The sequence below is a fragment of the Lepisosteus platostomus genome, chromosome 8 (genome assembly GCF_059453375.1).
Source record: "Lepisosteus platostomus isolate fLepPlt1 chromosome 8, fLepPlt1.hap1, whole genome shotgun sequence".
Lineage (NCBI taxonomy): Eukaryota > Metazoa > Chordata > Actinopteri > Semionotiformes > Lepisosteidae > Lepisosteus > Lepisosteus platostomus.
The window spans coordinates 58,472,304-58,490,168 of record NC_142618.1 but is presented as its reverse complement, the minus strand read 5'-3'; the positions used below and the strand labels follow the sequence as shown (position 1 = coordinate 58,490,168).

The following is a 17,865-nucleotide window of genomic DNA, read 5'->3' as shown; positions in this document are numbered from 1 at the left end:
CTTTTTTTAAAGGCCCAAGTGCTGTAATAAATTCAAGTTCTGAAAAGCCAAGTATCGCTGAGTGGGCGAGGGAATTTCTGAGTGTGCTTTTCCCACTTTCTGATTTACTCTCTCTCACGTGTCGTTGCGTTCGATCACGCGGTAATCATCGAGGACATTTTTATTCCGAGGCACGGCCCCCTCAACTCTGGCTCCCCAGTAACCTTCCTGTTAATGTGGCATACAAGAGTAACCAAGCATAGAGGAATTAAAAAAAACACACTACCACATACTGATCGCAGTGTAAAAGAATATAGCCATTTTTAAAAAGTCAGCTGCCAAGAGACTTCCCAGCTGCCTATTTGTATAAATTGTGCAGTAACTGTCATACAGAGGTATACTTAATAATCAAGTACTGTAGTTCCTCTTCACTCGGTGGTGTACCGAATTCTGAACCAGATCTGATACTTTATTTGGTGTAAAAGGATAACAATCAGTTAACACAAAGGTAAGCCCATCTCAACACCATGCATTATATTTAACATGTTTAACAATGTTTACGCAAAGCGTAATGTTTGCGTTAATAATTAGATAAATGCTTTGAAACAGATACTGGGCCTGTAAACAATCCAACGGAAGAATATGGCTTCTTTTGTTGTGCTGTTGATCACGGCCTAGATCAAATATTTCCTGATCTAAGCACATACAGTAGTAGATATACTATAATTCGTTTTTTTTTTGTTCTTCTTAACAGTTTCTGATTTAAGTGTCAATCTTACTGTTGTCTTTTGGCCAAATGCCCACTCCTACTGCGATATGTAGGAAAAAATCTCATGTTACAGCACTATGATATCAATAGATGGTAAAGCGTAGCAGATGTAATCAGCTGTAATGAACACGTAAGTCTCAATCAGACATTTGGTCAAAAGCTGTGAAGGAAAAATAGATCCGACAGATGTTCATCGCATTTATGGAAAGTGTGAATCAGCTGTGTCTTAGCAAAAGTATGATGCAAGAAAGTATCTGTTTAATTTTTGGCTTCGGCACTGAGCCAACACAAATAAATGCAATATCGGAAAAATGCAGAACCGCATTTTCTATTTTGTTGAAAGAGACGTGTGTGAGATTTGTAATTTGAAAACAAATTACATTCATAGATTTTCTTCTTTTCTCATTAAGATTTGTTTTTTTGTTGGATCTTATCACACAGTAAATTTCCATTTTCAAGAATAATTAACATTTTGATGGCACTGTAGTGCATAACATCCATAAGTACTTTTCCAACGACTCACACCTTGTTGAACTTTAATTTTATGGTAAAATTCTTTTAAAATAAGTTGTTTTTCTTTCAAAACTTTATCTATATACTGTAAGCATACAGGAAACATACTGTAACTCTTGCATATTTTAGGGTTAGCTACCAGAATAAGTTTCAAGATTTTTCCATGTGAAGTTTTGTGAAGACATCTGTCTTCTGTCACTGAGGTCTAATGCAGAAGGTTGGGAGTTGAACACATTACAGTACAGATATTTTTACAGATTTCATTTCTCCGAAAGCGATAATAAATAAGCAGCAGAATGTTCACAGATCTGAATCTGAATACTGATTTCTTTATTGTAGGCATCTTTATATCATTTTAATTGGGGTTTGCGAAAACAACAATTTTACAAAAAACAAAACTGTTAACTGTGATACATCTAAGATTTGTATTGCTACTGATATTTCGTAAGTTATCCAGTAGAAATTTGTGTTTCATTTGATTTTTAAGACAAGTGTTTAAAAGAGTTTAAGTGATAATTACATTTTAAAACACATTTTAAAAGTGAGCATTCTGGATGTTTACTTGTGATAATATATTTTGCAAAAAATATTCAAATGGCTTTGAATCGTTTGATATGAACTGGGAAAATTATCAAAATGTGTTTTATATGTTATCTACAGTATACAGTATGACTGGGTTACTATACCTCAATACTTACCCTTTAGTTCCTCTTCACTGAGTCCAGAATATATTGTACAATATTAATGGGAAACCTAGACATTTTGAAATGATTTTAACACATGTTTGAAAATACTCTGAATATTAAAATTTAAAAACCATATTTGAAAGCAGTGATAGAGCCTAATGACATAGTTATTATGACAAGATATAAAGGTCATAACATATCTTTGGTATTTTCCATTAACTTGTTTCCTCTCAATTAAGTAATTTGTTATTGATCGCAGAGAATTAAAAAAGCCATCTTTCCATATTTTTTCCCCAGTAAGCAAAGCAAAATGTTAAAAAATAGGCTCCACTGGAATATACAGTATGTAAAGACCCCTTCCTTATACCTGTGGAAACTGTTCCATTACTTCTCAAAAGCTAATTCTCTTTACTTCCAATAGAAACAAAAGATAAACAGTAATAATAAAATAAATTATTAATCATTATAATCATCCTTAAAGACATAGAATGTGAAGATACATGATTATAAAATTTATCACAGGATAAACTGCTTTTGAATATGTCTAGAATTCTGGCGAAGGATTGGGAAAAATGTTTTATTATGTGCAATTTAAAATTCAGAACCCTAAAAATACATAAACATTTCATTATGGTATTTGATTTTCTAGCAGCAACCTTATTTCGATCCATGTCACTCCCGCGATTGTGTAACGATGTAAGTCGAATTATTGGTCTTATTCAGGAGCGACAAGGTTCAATGTTCAGTAAGAAAGGACTGACCAAACTGTAGAAAACTGAAGGCACTTTTCAAGGTGTTTCTGCAGAAAGGTTGATTATTTTCTGTTAGTACTGTACTGTTCACCACAGCTGTCGTCTGAGGCGTGTAACACACATACTGTACACAAATTGCCGACACACTCACAACACCGCATGCGATTCTGTACACTCCATTACGTGAGCGGATGGCGCATCAACACCATACTACTGTATATGATTCATTGCTTAAAGAACCCAGCTGTCACATACAAAAAACACAATAAACAGTATAAATTGTCACCTGCACAAATAGCATAAAATGTGTTTATTTTAGTCATTTGTCGGTTTAGTTTGTGTACCGAAAGTCAGATTATTACTGCTGTAATACCCTGATGTTTATTAATAGGAATTCTATGTGCTGTAATTGAATATCCGTCTATATTTGGTGCCGTTATCAGGACATGATTAATTTTACCAGCTTTTTAAATGAGTTATTGAAATTTAAAAAAGCTGAACTGGAAACATGAGAAGCAAAGGCTTCTGTTCTTTCAGCTGAACGATGGAAAACACTGACTTCGTGCAAAGGGAACTACAGGAGCATACAACACCATCGTAAAATAAGCGCAGAGTTTAGCACAGGGAAGTGCGCCACGTGTGCCAGGTTCAAGTGTCCAATAAGAGTCGATCAGCAATGCTAGACTCCGAGGCCATTCCAGACCGCAAACTCCTGTGTATAATGTGCATCTCTAGGCACTGCATAAACACCATATTATGAGACTCCATAAGAAAAAACAAAAGTGCGAACCACATAATTCTTGCGTACCAGCATTTACTGTAGGTGAGAATCTTTAATTTTTTTAATTCACCCTTCCAATAGAATTTAAACAATTAGAACAATAAGAAATATTTCTTTAAAATGAGTCTTTTTAAATAATTGCAGGCGCAGGACAGTCACTACACACGAGAAAACACCACTTATTGTAAGTGCAAAGTTTAAAGAAAAAAAGAGACGAACAATGAACAACAGTTACAGAAGACAAAAACACGACAACACACATAGTAAACTTGATTTTGACTTGGTAAGGGAACAACGTTAAGGGGCCAAAGGCAATTTGCAGACGATTGCAAAAATCGTCTAATGCACAAAGGACAGCAACGTTGAGATCTGCCGGTCTTCGAAGTGAAAATCTGATTTTTCAAGTTTCGTGAGCCGCACTTTGCATTGGCGAAGGCGGTCCAGCTCGACATAATTAGACGTCTGGCAAGGAAGGTTTTCACAAGCCGGTGACTCCGACTTCAGCCTGGTCTGAGAGCAGCGGCGCGGCTCCGGGCGCCCGGTCAGGACATGTGCGAAGGTGAAGCACAGGCTGCAGTCAAGAGCCAGTCTGCCGGCTCATGTCAAGACAAACCGTCCCGTTCAAACAGCCTAGTTTTCGATTTCTTCCAGTCAACACGCTAAATTGAAAAACGGAGCAACGGTAACTCGCTGTGATTTCACACATTAGTAATGAATGCTCTTACAGACTTACATTGGCTTGTGTTTAGCAAAAAGCAGCGTGGTAATTTGTTACAGTGCGTCGTGATTATTTACCTTTGCAAACAAAACCGCGTTTAAGAGGAGTTTTTATTTAAGAATCAAAACGATTATCCTTTATTGCAACCTCATTTTATATAAAGCTTAAACTATTCTTGGAGGAATTTAGGGTCATTGTATTGTTGCGGTTCGTAATGGGAAACTGGAATATTTCGTTGAAATAGCAAGGTATGCTAAAATACCGTACTATTCAGACTGACTGCCGGTAATGACCATCACGAAACGTATTCAAACGTCCTCTGTATTTGCTACCACAGGTTTCCTAATTTCTTTAAACGAGAGCAGCGCGTTTTATGAAGCAATATGGTCATATTAAATTAACAGGCACAGCGCCACAGATCAGAACTACAGAAATAACGGGGTGTTGTCAGATTTATACACTCCGCTGTACCGTATGTAGGTGAGAACAGAAAAAGGGTCTTTATCACAAAGTTCCACCGGGAGGCGCAAGTACAGTAGTGCTGATCATTAGTCATGTTCTCCTCCAACAATAAACACAATTCACGACATTTTCACAAGGTTAAAGCGTTTTGTACATTATACAGCAACATTCATCCAATGCACTTTCCAATTCCTCGTTTTATGCGGATTTTAAAAGGAGATTTTAAATAATTTTTGTGAGCGTTGTAGGGCAAAACATTTGGGGGCGATATTAGGCATTATAAATGAAAACGCATTAGCTCTAAGGAGTTTAGTGGTCTAAATGCTAAATAACAACTAAATAGCATTATTGCAGAATAGTTCAGCCAAGAAAATATTCACTTTTCTCGGCGTTAGCAGGTGCATTAGAATTGATTCAGACTCATACCAGTAGAGGGAGACCTCCTATAGTCCAGCAGGTGACATGAATGAAGCTTCACTCATCCTCCGCAGAAAACCTGTCTCGGCGCTACAACTATAAGTCTGTTATCGCGTTTCAGGTGGCATAACTTTTGATTGTTATTCCCGTCGATGAGCCTATCGGTGGAGAGTCTATGACCTATTAACAATACTCGGGTTCCGATTGATGGGCGACAGAGAGAAATGTCTTGTAAAGTATGTGAACTAGAATAGGTCTTTCATATGCCCCTATTAAATAAAAACAATAAATTAAAGATTGTATTATTATTATTATTATTATTATTATTATTATTATTATTATTATTATTATTATTATTATTATTATGTAGTATCACGTTGAGAAAGTGAGAAAGTAGTTGGTATGAGTAACAATATCAAGACATCAAACATTATCGTAAGTGTGCTCAGTTTTTTTTTTTAGAAGGGCATCTTCAAGGTCTGTTGACCTGTAAAGAGCGTTTGTGCTCTTTAAGCATCTTCGGCCCTTCTGCTCACGATCTGCAGGGATTTCCCAGGCGTTTACGGTACTAGATAAGATTCAGAGAACCCGCTCTGCGCGGCTCTTCTCCAGGGAACAGCCCGTCTTTCTTGAGCTTGGCTGGAGCTCCGCCCCGCTGGCGACGCCCCTCAACTATAAACTATTTAAGAAACAAAAGTTCCTTATTCTGGGTTTTGGTCCTTCTGACACTGTGACAGCTCTTGCTAGGAGTATCAAAGGTAAGTGGCCAGTTTAGGTTTGGAAAGGCTTCACCTCATTAACCCTTTGATGCTTGAATTCAATTCAGTGTATTAGTAGTGGCATTCATATTGCTATTATTATTATTTTTTAATTCTAATTATTTAATTTTGTACATTGCTTCGCGATGATTGTAACGAGTGATTACGACGGTAATTGCTAATTGTGAGTGCACTGAAATATTTCGTTTTTGTGTCTCATCAGCTCCGCCTTCATTCCTACTGCATGCCTGTCGTTCGCTTTGTGTTTTTTTTTTATTCAGTGGCTTTAGCTCTCCCTCATTTTAACTTTTTAACTGTTCGCGGACTCCTGCCTCCTTTGCACGCCTACCGCGAAACGTGTCCCCCACGACTCCGTAATGCCCATTCTGTTGCATGCGTTTTGACAGACATGAACATAGACAGTGACTGCGGCATGTCAGTCAGCTGTGGAAATGGGAAACTTAGGCAGTGGCTGATCGATCAGATTGACAGCGGGAAGTACCCCGGATTGGTTTGGGAGAATGACGAGAAAACCATTTTCAGGATCCCCTGGAAGCACGCGGGCAAGCAAGACTACAACCGAGACGAGGATGCGGCGCTCTTCAAGGTACAGACCGTGCAAGCGAAGCACGCTACGATCACCGCCTTAAACCACGCGATCGATCCGAGTTAACACGGCTTACTCGGAGCCCAAAGCACGCGTTAGGCACGACATATCTTTGAAAGGAGACTGATTTAGAGTCCGGGGAGGTATGCGATAACGATTTAATAACGACTTCTTCTAGATAGAAATGCATGTGCTGAGTTAATAGGGAAGTGATGACTACTGATTTACCTACATAGTGATTTATCCCTTCATCTGTGGAGTTGTTCACTACTGCATTGTATGTATTTACGTCATATGAATACAGTATATGCTATCAGCTTCAATTAGAAGACATTGCGATTTCATTATTACCGACCTATGACTAATAATAGGTTTGAGTAATCATTATGATATCGATATCTTATAGCATATGAATAACATATCGGCCTAACGAGATATGTTCATTATTCATATGCTGTAAGGTTTTATACTGTGTACTGACTATAAACGTGTTATACAGACCCTCTCTTAAAAGAAAAAAAAATAATTTCCATTTTAAAGTTTTTTGACCTTTTTAAGTGTTGAAAATCCTCCAAATGTTGGTGCAAACCACCAGCCCAGTAATGACCATTCTAAAGGGCAATGACAATTTTATTGTAATTTTAAAAAGTTTCGAAAACCAGGGTACAGCACACTTTTTATTTTCATTTGGGCTTGTCTGTTTTGTTGATGTCTCTTTCTTGTCACTGTGTTGAAGGCTTTTTTTGCTGTTGAGCATTATGGCTGGCCATGTTTTTGCTTTCTCACAAATGGCTATTCTTAATGCAACAACACAAAAGACAACAATGCCTGTTAGAATAATAATATACAGTAAGTGTCTCAAACTGTCACATACACCAGCACATTAGGAAGAAACTGTGCATCCAGGATGCCTTTTTAAAAACCAGTAAACTTACTTGACGATCCGTAAGGTCTGTTGACTTCAAAGTCACACTTCCAGCTGGAGTATCACAATTTAGCCAAATACGCAGAATGTATTGTGAACAAATCCCTGAAAAAAAGTGTGTTTGTGTGTTCTTCGCTGTGCTAGGCTTGGGCACTTTTCAAGGGGAAGTTCAGAGAGGGAATCGATAAGCCTGACCCCCCAACGTGGAAAACTCGACTGCGATGTGCCTTAAACAAAAGCAACGACTTTGAGGAACTGGTGGAGAGAAGTCAGTTGGACATTTCCGACCCTTATAAGGTCTACAGAATAATCCCAGAAGGAACAAAGAAAGGCATGCCATTTTGATTTTCTTCTTTAATTTACTTTGTTTTCTTTCAGAGTTTTTAATGATCTTTTCAAGACAAAATAACCAAACGCCTGGAGAAAAAATCTGTTTTTTGTTGTTCTGTTGTTGTCACTCTGTCACTGAGCAATGTGGTGTTGTGGCCTGCTTAGTTCATGAATACACTGGCACTCAGAGTTTTTTTTTCCTCAACACGCGCTCAGTCTTCAGATCATGGTTTTGAGTTGCTCTTTTTTAAACGAGAATGTTTTAAGTCAGTTTCCTTCTGAGTGAGGGCACATGTTCATTAATCCCTTCCAGTGCAAACACTGAACTAGTTTCTATACCAAAAACACCTCACCTTGTACAGATCTGAGGATCTTGCAGTGCACTTAAAGGTGTTGTGTACTTTAACTTCAGTGCAATCTGCAATTTAATGTCAAAGAAGCAAATGCAAACTCTCTTTCCTCTTTTAGTGTTTAAAGAGTAAATAAAAGAGAAGATTCTAATGATTTGCAAAAGAGGCTACATCTTAGCAAAAAACAATGCTATGATGCATTGCTCTGCTGCCATTTCCTTTGCTTCAGGCATTGCTGTGAAATGTCAAAAAAGTGTTTGATATTCTAATTAGTTCTTGCCCCCCTCCCCAAAAAAATATTTTCCTTAATATGAAATATTAATATTTTATTTTAGGATCGCATTAATGGCTAATGAATTGCGTGCAGGTGGAGAACACCTTTAAAAAGAAGGCTTAAGTTAAATATCTGGAGTTTGTTTTTAAATAACAAGGGCTTGTTTTCATTGTTTTTTAAGCAGGAGCAAAGCAGATCAACATGGAGGAAGCAAACACACACATGAGCTCTCTGGGCTACCCCATGCATCCTCCATACCCTCCTCTGCAAACCCAGGTAGCCTCCCTCTCACCAAGAGGAAGAGGATTTTTCTTTATTCAAGTAGCTGTAATAACGTGATGCAGCAGTGTGATGGAGTGTATGTTTGGTCATAGTAAAGGTAGCTCCACTAGCCTGAGTTTTCTCAGGTATGGACATTTATTCAGTGCATTTACAGGCTGCAAATCTGCAATCCCCCTACCCCCTTAACCTCATCGTTTGGTAATAAAGTTCAAATGAGATTTGTTGCAATGTTCCGATGCATTTTAGTGGCTGTGCAACATGAATAGTTTTCCACAGCACAAATCCCGGTTTCCCTGTCCGGAATTCCTAAGGGAATTTGTTGGAATTTTAGCACAATCAAAGTGTCTAGCAGTCAAAATGATATCATTTTCAAATTTTACAAATAAGTATATATGGTGAAAATAAAGATCAGCTTTGTTTGCCAATTTACACTGCAATTTAACAGCGCAGGCACAGAGCTCCTTATTACCTCCATAATCATCTTTCAGTTTTCTGGTACATCTTAATACATCAGTGAAACCCCTGTAATACCTGGGATTCTTTTTAGCTGCATCTCATGTTTTGTTCGTACAAAAGTAGGATATAGACCCAAGCCCTCAGCGGAATCAGAATCTTTTGTATGTACTGCACAGAACAGCATTTAGAGAACGGCATAAGAAATGAATAAGAAGAAGTACAGGTATTTATGTGTTCTGCAGGGAGGGGGAACAACGCCAGTTGCAGATACAGTATTTCTTGTTGGAACGGACACACGGTCACCCTCAGGGACTTGTTCGGCCAGATTCTGCCTTTATTTTGCTCTGCACTTCCACGGTGGAAATCGCAGATGTTAAGTTCCAGCTGGACACGGTGCCAGTTCTTACTGCACAACTGTCCAGGCCTTTGCCCCAACCTGGGAAACTCCCGGCTTACTCTACCCCATCTGACATATGCGTATGTTTCTTGGCCTTCTCTGGCTATTCCTTTGTGCTGTCAGGATGGCAAAGGCCACATCTGATCTTGCAGTTCCCAGCCCTGTAGCACACACTGTGCATCCCTCATGAATACTTCCATGCACATTAAAAATCACACAGTTAGCTTGTTTTTTTTTAATACAGTGATCAGTGCCTTTCAGATAGTCTGATGTGTACAAGAGGATGACTCTAGGACAGCTCCTGTCTAAGATGCTGCTACAGCCCATGCTGCAGTCTTTTTCTGTTCTCGTCTTAAAGGGAAGCATGGTTTTGTGTTCCTCAGGTGCCCAACTACATGGTCCCACATGATCGCAACTGGAGGGACTATGTTCAAGAGCAGCCCCACCCTGACATACCCTATGGCCAGTGCCCGTATCCTACACGAAACCTCTCTTGGCAAGGAGCTGCTTGTGAAAATGGTAAGAGCTCAATATTTCCCTTACAGTGCGTGTTTGATGAAAACTTGGGTAGAGGGCGTGAAACCACAACATAAGTAGATTTCACTATAGTGATGAATAGCAGCCCTGCTGCCTCTCTAAACTACTCATAGAAAGGGGGCCAAAGATAAAAATGAGAAAAGTGTAAACGTGGTCTCTTTCAATTAAGCTAGAAAGGTGAGGCACGAACTTTTGCTTTTATTTGTGATAAAGTTTTAATTGCAACTACTTCTCCAAACTTTGAGGTTGTTATTTAATGAGTAACTGTTCCCTCTATACAATAAAGAACTGTTATTCAGCATTACCATTCTGTCTTTGTGAAGGTGTGCTTTGCCACTAATTAGCCCCAGAGAATTAAGGAACTAATGCTGATAACGTGCAGAGGTAAAGGTATAAATGACTCATGTGTTCCAGGACTGGAATGGCAAGACCTAAAACGCCTCTTTTAAACAAAGAAAGATCCATGGTTATTAAAGGGGGTTTTTGGATTATTTGCTTGCCTGTAGGAAGAAACCGTTTTTGCAGAAACCATGTTAAAAATGTGTACATCTGTGGCTTCCTTTTCTTTGTTTTGACCTTGCTAGACGTCTCATCTAATGGAAGTGATTGTGCCTGATCTTATTAAATATTCGGGTTATCATTTAGAATAATTGAATTCTTGTAAAAAAAAAGTTTTACTTCTGGTATCTGCTGGAAAATAATAGAAGGTATTAGTGGATGTATGTTTTAAGGATACTAAATGTAAAATTTCTCATATTTACCCAAGGGTACCAGATAACAGGATCATTTTATGCTTGTTCACCCACTGACTCTCAACCACCCGGGTTTTCACTTGATCCAAGCATGAGGTCTGCAGAGGCAGTAGCTCTCACAGGTAAAGAACTCTCCCCTCCATTCACAAAGTACTGTACATTTCCACAGGGCGTAAGTGTATCTCTCCTGGACACCACACTCATCTGTGGAAAACTCACTGTGATTTTGTGGTGTCGTAAATTCAGATTTCGCAATAAATGGGGCCTGGCAAATTTTGTCTCTCAACTAACACATGCAGGAGGAAAAACTACACCTCACAAATCCGGGACCAGTTACAATCAATTCTGCAACAATTAAATGGGTGGAAATATTTTGAGAGTGAAACCGCCCTGAACTGTCTGTGATGTGTGGTGTGGGATTTTTTTTTAGATGTACCACAGTGAGAAGCTTCTGTCATTTCATTCAGTGTTGTAGAAAATGTGCATCTTACATCATGAGAACAGAGACTGCGAATGGTCCTACACTACTGAATAGAACACTTCTGAATAGAAGAGCTGGCTCTCTTATAGGACAGCTTTATTTTTCAAAATTATATGTAGTATATATTAAAAAAGAAAAATTGCTTGGGTGGGTTCCCAAGTATATGTTGGGATTATTGATAGCCCATTTATCATTGATGACGGACATACCTGTACATATTTATGAAAAAGACTGGACTCCAGCTGACACCCAGTGTGTAGACTGGGGATCATCTTCAACAAGATTTTCTAAATATCGTCCCAAAAAACACCTAAAATATCTACAGAGCGTCAGAAAATTCCTCATTACCGATAGGAAATTGATGTGTCTTCTTCGAAGTGCTGTACATATTAACATAACTTCTGTGGTATTTGAGAATACAGCACAGTCTGTTGCTAATGCATTACACCTAAGATACGTATGCTAATTTGCCAAGGTTACAACTTCCTTTAATATTTCACTAAGATATACTGTAGTGCAGTACAATAGACCGTACTGTTAAATGGTGTCAAAGGCATAGTACATTATTGTATCACACAGTGTACAACAGTAGTGTTGTATGATGACTTCCTCATTTAACATTACTATTTATTTATTTTTCATCAGAAGCTCTAAGCCTGCACACAATGATAACAGTTTAAAAGTTTGCTGGCAATTCATGCTTAGCAGATTTGCCCCACTGTGACATTGTGGATGGTTTAATGCAGCTGTTTCTTTATTGACTTTTTCTTCGCAGGGCTTTTAATGACACATCAGTGCTGCTGTACGTCATTGCTAAAAATCAAACAGAAGGCTAGCTGGGGTTACACTGCTTTCACTGTATGACACCTTCAAGCATAGGGTCGAAACAGATGCATTTGAGATATATTTAAATGAACTCTTCTTCTTCTCTCTTATTGCCTGTCACAATGTTTTTCGAAAGAGCTTAATATGTAGAGAAGAAGAAGTTTCCAGAAACACTACACTGCACGGAGGTCTTATTGATTGCTGACAGATCGTAGCAATAAAATAGTAAAGGTGACCCGTCTTGTGATTCTTCCTCTTAGATTGCCGGCTACACATTTGCTTGTACTACCGAGAGTCCCTTGTCAAGGAAGTGACAACGACGAGTCCCGAGGGCTGCAGGATATCCTCCTCCTCGAGCATCGACGACAAGCTGTACGGCCACAGCAACATAGATCAGGTCATCTTCCCGTACCCCTTCCCCCAGTCCCAGAGGAAAGGCGTGGAGAAGGTGCCCAACGCCCTGGAGAGGGGCGTGCTGCTGTGGATGGCGCCCGATGGGCTCTACGCTAAGAGACTGTGCCAGAGCAGGATCTTCTGGGAAGGCCCGCTGGCCCCCTACAGCGATAAGCCCAACAAACTGGAGAAGGACCACACCTGCAAGCTCTTCGATACACAGCAGTTCCTCGCGGGTACGTGTCCGTCTCTCCTCGCTGCCCCCCGATCGGCGCATCAGCACTGTTTCGAGCCTTCAAACTCCGGACCTAGGAGTTTACATCCTAAAAATAGCCAAATCCTTTCAGCTGTCAAATTTCACACATTACAGTTACTCACTAGACCACGGTTAGGACTGAGTCCCGTCAATAAGATATATTTTCCTTATTTTTCAAAAAAGGACCTTCTGAAGCTCAGAGCCTATTGCCTTACAGTGGGGATTTTGTGTTGGGTATGAAAGGGATTGTGGGAGCCACTGCACACACATGCCCAGACGGAGAACAAAGAAGGTTTTCAAACATAAGGAAGCTCAAACATTTGGCCCATCTAGGTCATCGCAGCTAAGCGATGAACCAGGAGCACAAGTGGTACTTACTCGGAACATCCTTTGTAACATTTAGGAGATATTAAATTAAATTAGGGCAATTTTAAACATTGCAAGTGTTTTCCTCATGACTGTCAATTTGATTGACATACCTCCCAAAACTAGTGTCTGGTTTTAAGAGATTCTTTCTCTCAGTAACTGCACAGTTAAACATGTGCTTTACATGTTAAAGGCAAGTCTGGCTTACAGCAGTGAGACAAAATAAAGAACCCACCTCTGTAGATAATCAGGGGTCCCTGCCCTTGCAAAAAGGCCGGAAAGGCATCTACAAGCTTAGGAACATGATGAAATTTGACTTTAATTTACAGGGAATTGTTTAAAAGTCCTGCCTTTTCAACCTGAAGATAAATGCATTTCATCTTGGAAACGTCTAGGACAATGGAGCTTTAGTGTCAGTGCGCACCTGAATAAGTCAAACACTTCTTTTTACCACTGGCCTTTCCACTTAAACAGCCTGCTCTCGTCCCCCTCTCTAGCCTTACAGATAATCACTTCAAGTTGTTCTCTTGCTGCTTACAGACTAGGCTCAATGCTGTTTTCCACTGGGCCTTTCCAGCCATTTTGTTCGAGACTGTGTCTTGCGTGCTTTCATGGGCTCTGTACACTTCTGCGCTGAAGAGATAGTGTTACTATCACACTAGTGGATGCTAGCGTGAACAGAAGATTTTAAATTCAACAGTTCCTCATTTTGCACAAAACCTGTTCTGTGAAAAGGACACAAAAGGAATCAGCTGTGTAAACCATTCAGTGTGGTCAGTTATTCCCTACGTAATCAACAACAAAGATTTAATCAGTTTCATCACTATAAATTTTCAAAAGATGTTGACTCAGGTGTACTTGAAGCTCTGAAGTATCTTGTATATCTGCTTGTCCTAAGCCCTGTTTCAAATCATACTTAGCTCTTTCCTTTACTTGAAGGGGATGTCACGTTGTGAGAACCGTAGGCAGGTCAATGTGTTTAATGGGGGTGCTTTGAATGTAAGGATTATTAAAACGCTCTTTTTCTTTCCCTAGAGCTCCAAGGCTATGCTCACCATGGACGCTCGGTGCCCAGGTTCCAGATTGTGTTGTGTTTTGGGGATGAATACCCTGATCCCCAAAGGCAGAGGAAGATGATCACAGCTCATGTATGTTTCTAAGGCTTCCTTGAGCTTTTCATTCAAATTAGTTTTGTCTTGCCTCCTGTTGTTATAAGCTGACCGTGGTAAATGTGCAATGCAGCTGTGTCCTTGACCCTGTCCATTCCCCATGATACTGTGCTTGCCCACTAGTTTAGCATGGTTGCCAGCAGTGTGTATCATGATTTACAGATCAGTTCAGTTTTACCAGAGCTTGCCTTGTAGGTTTACAACCGTTTTCCAGTGACCTTTTCTAAGAGTCTTTTTAGCTCTAAATCTCAATTAAGTATTTTCTACAGAGAAGTGATGGAGTATGACTAAAATAGAATCAGGTGTAATTTGTTAAGACTGTACCCTGCCTAGGAGAATTCCCTCTCAAATATTCCTACAGTTCCTGTGGTGTTTCAATGTTATCTGCTTGGATTTATGCTGACAAACATGGCTATCTCTTTCTATGTATGTGCTGTGTAGGATTACATTTGAACTGTACATGTTCTGTACAGCAAACGTTTTTTGTGTGTTTTGGTTTTTTCCCCACTTGACAGTTGGCCTATACTGAGTAGTCATTTTTGCATTCTTCTTATTTTTATTCAAGATTACTCATCTTGCATGTCAAAACAGTATTTCGCATTAGGTTTCAAGTCTCCCCGCTAAATGACTCGCGTTCCTTCTTCGTGCAGGTAAAACATCCAATTTAAAACGGACTTCTCTGCTTCGCTTTTGCAGGTGGAACCCATGTTCGCCCGACAGCTCTTCTATTTCGCTCAGCCAAACACCAGCCACTACCTCCGAGGATACGAGATCCCAGATCACGTCTCTTCCCCTGAGGCGTGCCAGAGGGTCATTCCACACAGCTCCCCACAGGAGTGAGCCCCGCGGCCTCCTGGACCACTTTTCCTCCGGAAATGAACGCTGTTCCTAACGCGGCGAACTTTGAATCCGAGCGACCAGCGAATCCCGGGAAGGGATTTCGCTTGTGCCGACGTTGCAAGGCGGGGGGGGGGGGGGGAGGTGGCGGGGGGTGGGAATGAAAACTGCACAGTTCTGGAGCTGACACAAAACTGACAAAACAGCAGAGCCTTGAGCATGAAAACTTGTTCCTGTCCCATGAATGCATTAGAGGAGACCTATCCCTGGACACATGGGCGAGAGGAGAGACTGTAGGACTTGCTGGCCATCCCTCTGTTTCAAGCTAGAAAGACTTTTTCTTCAACTAATCGAGGGAAGTCAGTTATGGGACACAATATCCTCATGCGTTCTTTGAATATTTTCCTATGTGTTTTTTGATTAATGTGTTGTGTATTGCTGTTTGTTCTTCGGTTGTTTCGATGTATCCTCAGGGCCTGGTAATATTGGTATTCTTTAAGCTCGAGAAGCACATGATAATTTGCAGGGACTTTTGATTATTTGTAAAAAAATGTCAGAACCCATTAGGATGTTTCTGGCCCGTAGTGTTCAATGGTCTTTTTCAATCAGTGATGAAGACAGGAAGGTCTTTTGACAATCTGGATTTTATATATATAGGATATATTGTATATAGAATATTTTGTTTATGGACCGTTTATGTGTTAGTCTATCAGTTTATATGCCACGATGTCCTAACCCATGTGTTTTGTATTACGCTAAATGGAAGTTTAAAGTCATACAACAGCCGCAACTGAGCAGTTACAGAATGTGTTAAAAAACATTGTTATGAACACTTACTTTGATCATCATGCTAAAGTCCAGTAAGAGGGATAGCGTGCTTGATATGTACAGATCAATTTAATTGCTTAATAGGCCAAGTTGCCTCCTCTTTTTTTTAAACTTGTAATAGACGTGACAGTGGACTGTTGGGAATCCCTTTAAAAAAGCGTGTGCCTTCCTGTGAGTCTTCCTGCGACAGTGCATGTGCCAGGTTTAGCTAGATTAGACTGATTCTGATGTGGCTGTAATAAGTACAGTAAATCACCCATGACTACTGTAGCATATAGAATATATAGAAACCTTGGATCATATAACATATGAGGGCTGTGACATTTTCTCTGAGGTTTGTTTGCAAAATCTGTTCTCTGTAACTGAAATCTACACTGTACACAGGATTGGTTTTAAGAAGTAAGGTTTATATTTTTCTAAATAAGAAACAAAATTAAAAAAAAAAGGCAAACGAGACTGGCATAAATGCAGAAAACAGGAGTGTGGGTTTGAAGATTGTAAAAGCTTTTTTTTTTTGCAAAATCTACTTTTTATAACTGAAATCTACACTTTACACTGCATCGGTTTTAAGAAGAGGTTTATTTCTTTCTATAAAGGAAAAGTGAAGCAAGGGACCAGCATAAATGCAGAAAACAGGAGTGCTGGTTTGAAGATTGTAAAAGCTTGTTTGCAAAATCTACTTTTTGTAACTGAATTCTACACTTTATACTGGAACAGTTTTGAGAATGAAAGTTTATCTTTTTCTAAGTAAGAAGCAAAAGAAAAATAAGGGGGAGGGTGGGGGGGAACAAGAGACCAACATACAGTACAGTACATGCAGAAAATAAGAGTGTGGGTTCAAAGATTGTAAAAGCTACTGTAAATATCTTTCTGATAAAAATATTTTTTGGGGAAAAACCTTCAGAATGGCTTCGTATTCTTTTCTCACGTTGCACCTCTCTGGCCAGCTGGGCACCCTTCTTCAAGCACAGGGCCAGCATATTGGTCATGCTCTACACTTTCTCCGATCACCACCACCGCCCGGGACAAAACGGCAGCGTTCGTGTACTGTAGATATACCAGTATGATGAACGGAGGGGCTAGTAATATCCTGTCTGGGTCTCTCACGCTGAGGGCTCCCAACAGGGGACTTGCTTTACGGTAAACTGCAGTAACCCCGCTGGGGAGAGGCCGGGTGGGCTACACCCACACAGCTTCCTGGCATGTGCTGCGTCTTGATGGGAAAACGCCTGACTCAAGGTGACGGTCCTCGGTCCCTCAGCCTCAGCGGCCGTGGGGGAGGAGGAGGGGGAAGACCCGGACGTGCACGACACAGGAAGCCCCCCCACCCCCCTTTTTTTCTGTGAATGGCCGCGGACTGGAGTGTTTGTAAACAAATGGCGGTTCTGACAAATTTACGAGCAAGGCGATGCGCAGGGCTTTTCCCTGCCGGCTGCGAAGACCGGGAGTGGTTACAGCGCGCAACGCGCAGCACCTGCCCTCACCCTCCAGAAAAATAAATAAAAAACTAGCATACGAGGAGAAAAAGTGTATTGTCGGAGCAGAACAAAAGAGCAGTGTTGTGTCTGTTGGTAATGAGTGCCCTTGGTACCTTAAGACTAATGCAGGGGGTGTCACCCTTTCAAAGAAAAAAGCCCTTAATTCAGTCAGTGATGGTTTTTATCACGGTCATATCAAACTACATTCCAGGAGTGAAGCATGAACATCACAACATCACTTATGAGCAAGTCTTGGAGCCCTGTCCTTTTTTCCCTCTCCTTACCCGTTAATGAATCAACAATTCATCAAAAGTCCACGAAGTTGCGGTGCAGAAGTTGACTGAAACAGGTCACGAATTGCACGCTGACTGGAGCTCCAGTTCAACATAACATCGTGGTAAAATGAATGGTCAGGCAACACATATATCATACATGTTTAACGCCAACATGTCATTTGTTTCAGCAACTGAAATCCACGTTTCAGATA

The 17,865-nt window shown here is 40.1% G+C and overlaps 1 protein-coding gene across 4 annotated transcripts; it reads left to right on the top strand.

Moving 5' to 3' along the window:
• The first annotated feature begins 332 nt into the window (after positions 1-332).
• On the top strand, positions 333-16,797 carry LOC148657594 (interferon regulatory factor 4-like). 4 transcript variants are annotated; one of them, XM_088644050.1, is made up of 9 exons: positions 333-487; positions 6,243-6,442; positions 7,512-7,698; positions 8,503-8,597; positions 9,840-9,975; positions 10,760-10,867; positions 12,312-12,680; positions 14,102-14,214; positions 14,932-16,797. In XM_088644050.1, the coding sequence occupies exons 2-9, from the start codon at positions 6,245-6,247 to the stop codon at positions 15,073-15,075; spliced, it is 1,350 nt and encodes a 449-aa protein (XP_088500176.1). In that variant the 5' UTR covers positions 333-487; positions 6,243-6,244; the 3' UTR covers positions 15,076-16,797. The 4 variants fall into 4 exon arrangements, with proteins under 4 accessions (XP_088500176.1, XP_088500177.1, XP_088500178.1 ...); XM_088644051.1 differs by lacking the exon at positions 333-487 and adding an exon at positions 3,995-4,162; XM_088644052.1 differs by lacking the exon at positions 333-487 and adding an exon at positions 5,681-5,835 and having other exon boundaries at positions 8,506-8,597.
• The last annotated feature ends 1,068 nt before the right edge of the window (positions 16,798-17,865 follow it).

Coding starts and splice junctions, on each gene's coding strand:
- LOC148657594 (XM_088644050.1), top strand. CDS start 6,245: ATGAACATAGACAGTGACTGCGGCATGTCAGTCAGCTGTGGAAATGGG. Junction 7,699..8,502: donor CCCAGAAGGAACAAAGAAAG/GCATGCCATTTT, acceptor TTGTTTTTTAAG/CAGGAGCAAAGCAGATCAAC. Junction 14,215..14,931: donor GGAAGATGATCACAGCTCAT/GTATGTTTCTAA, acceptor TCGCTTTTGCAG/GTGGAACCCATGTTCGCCCG.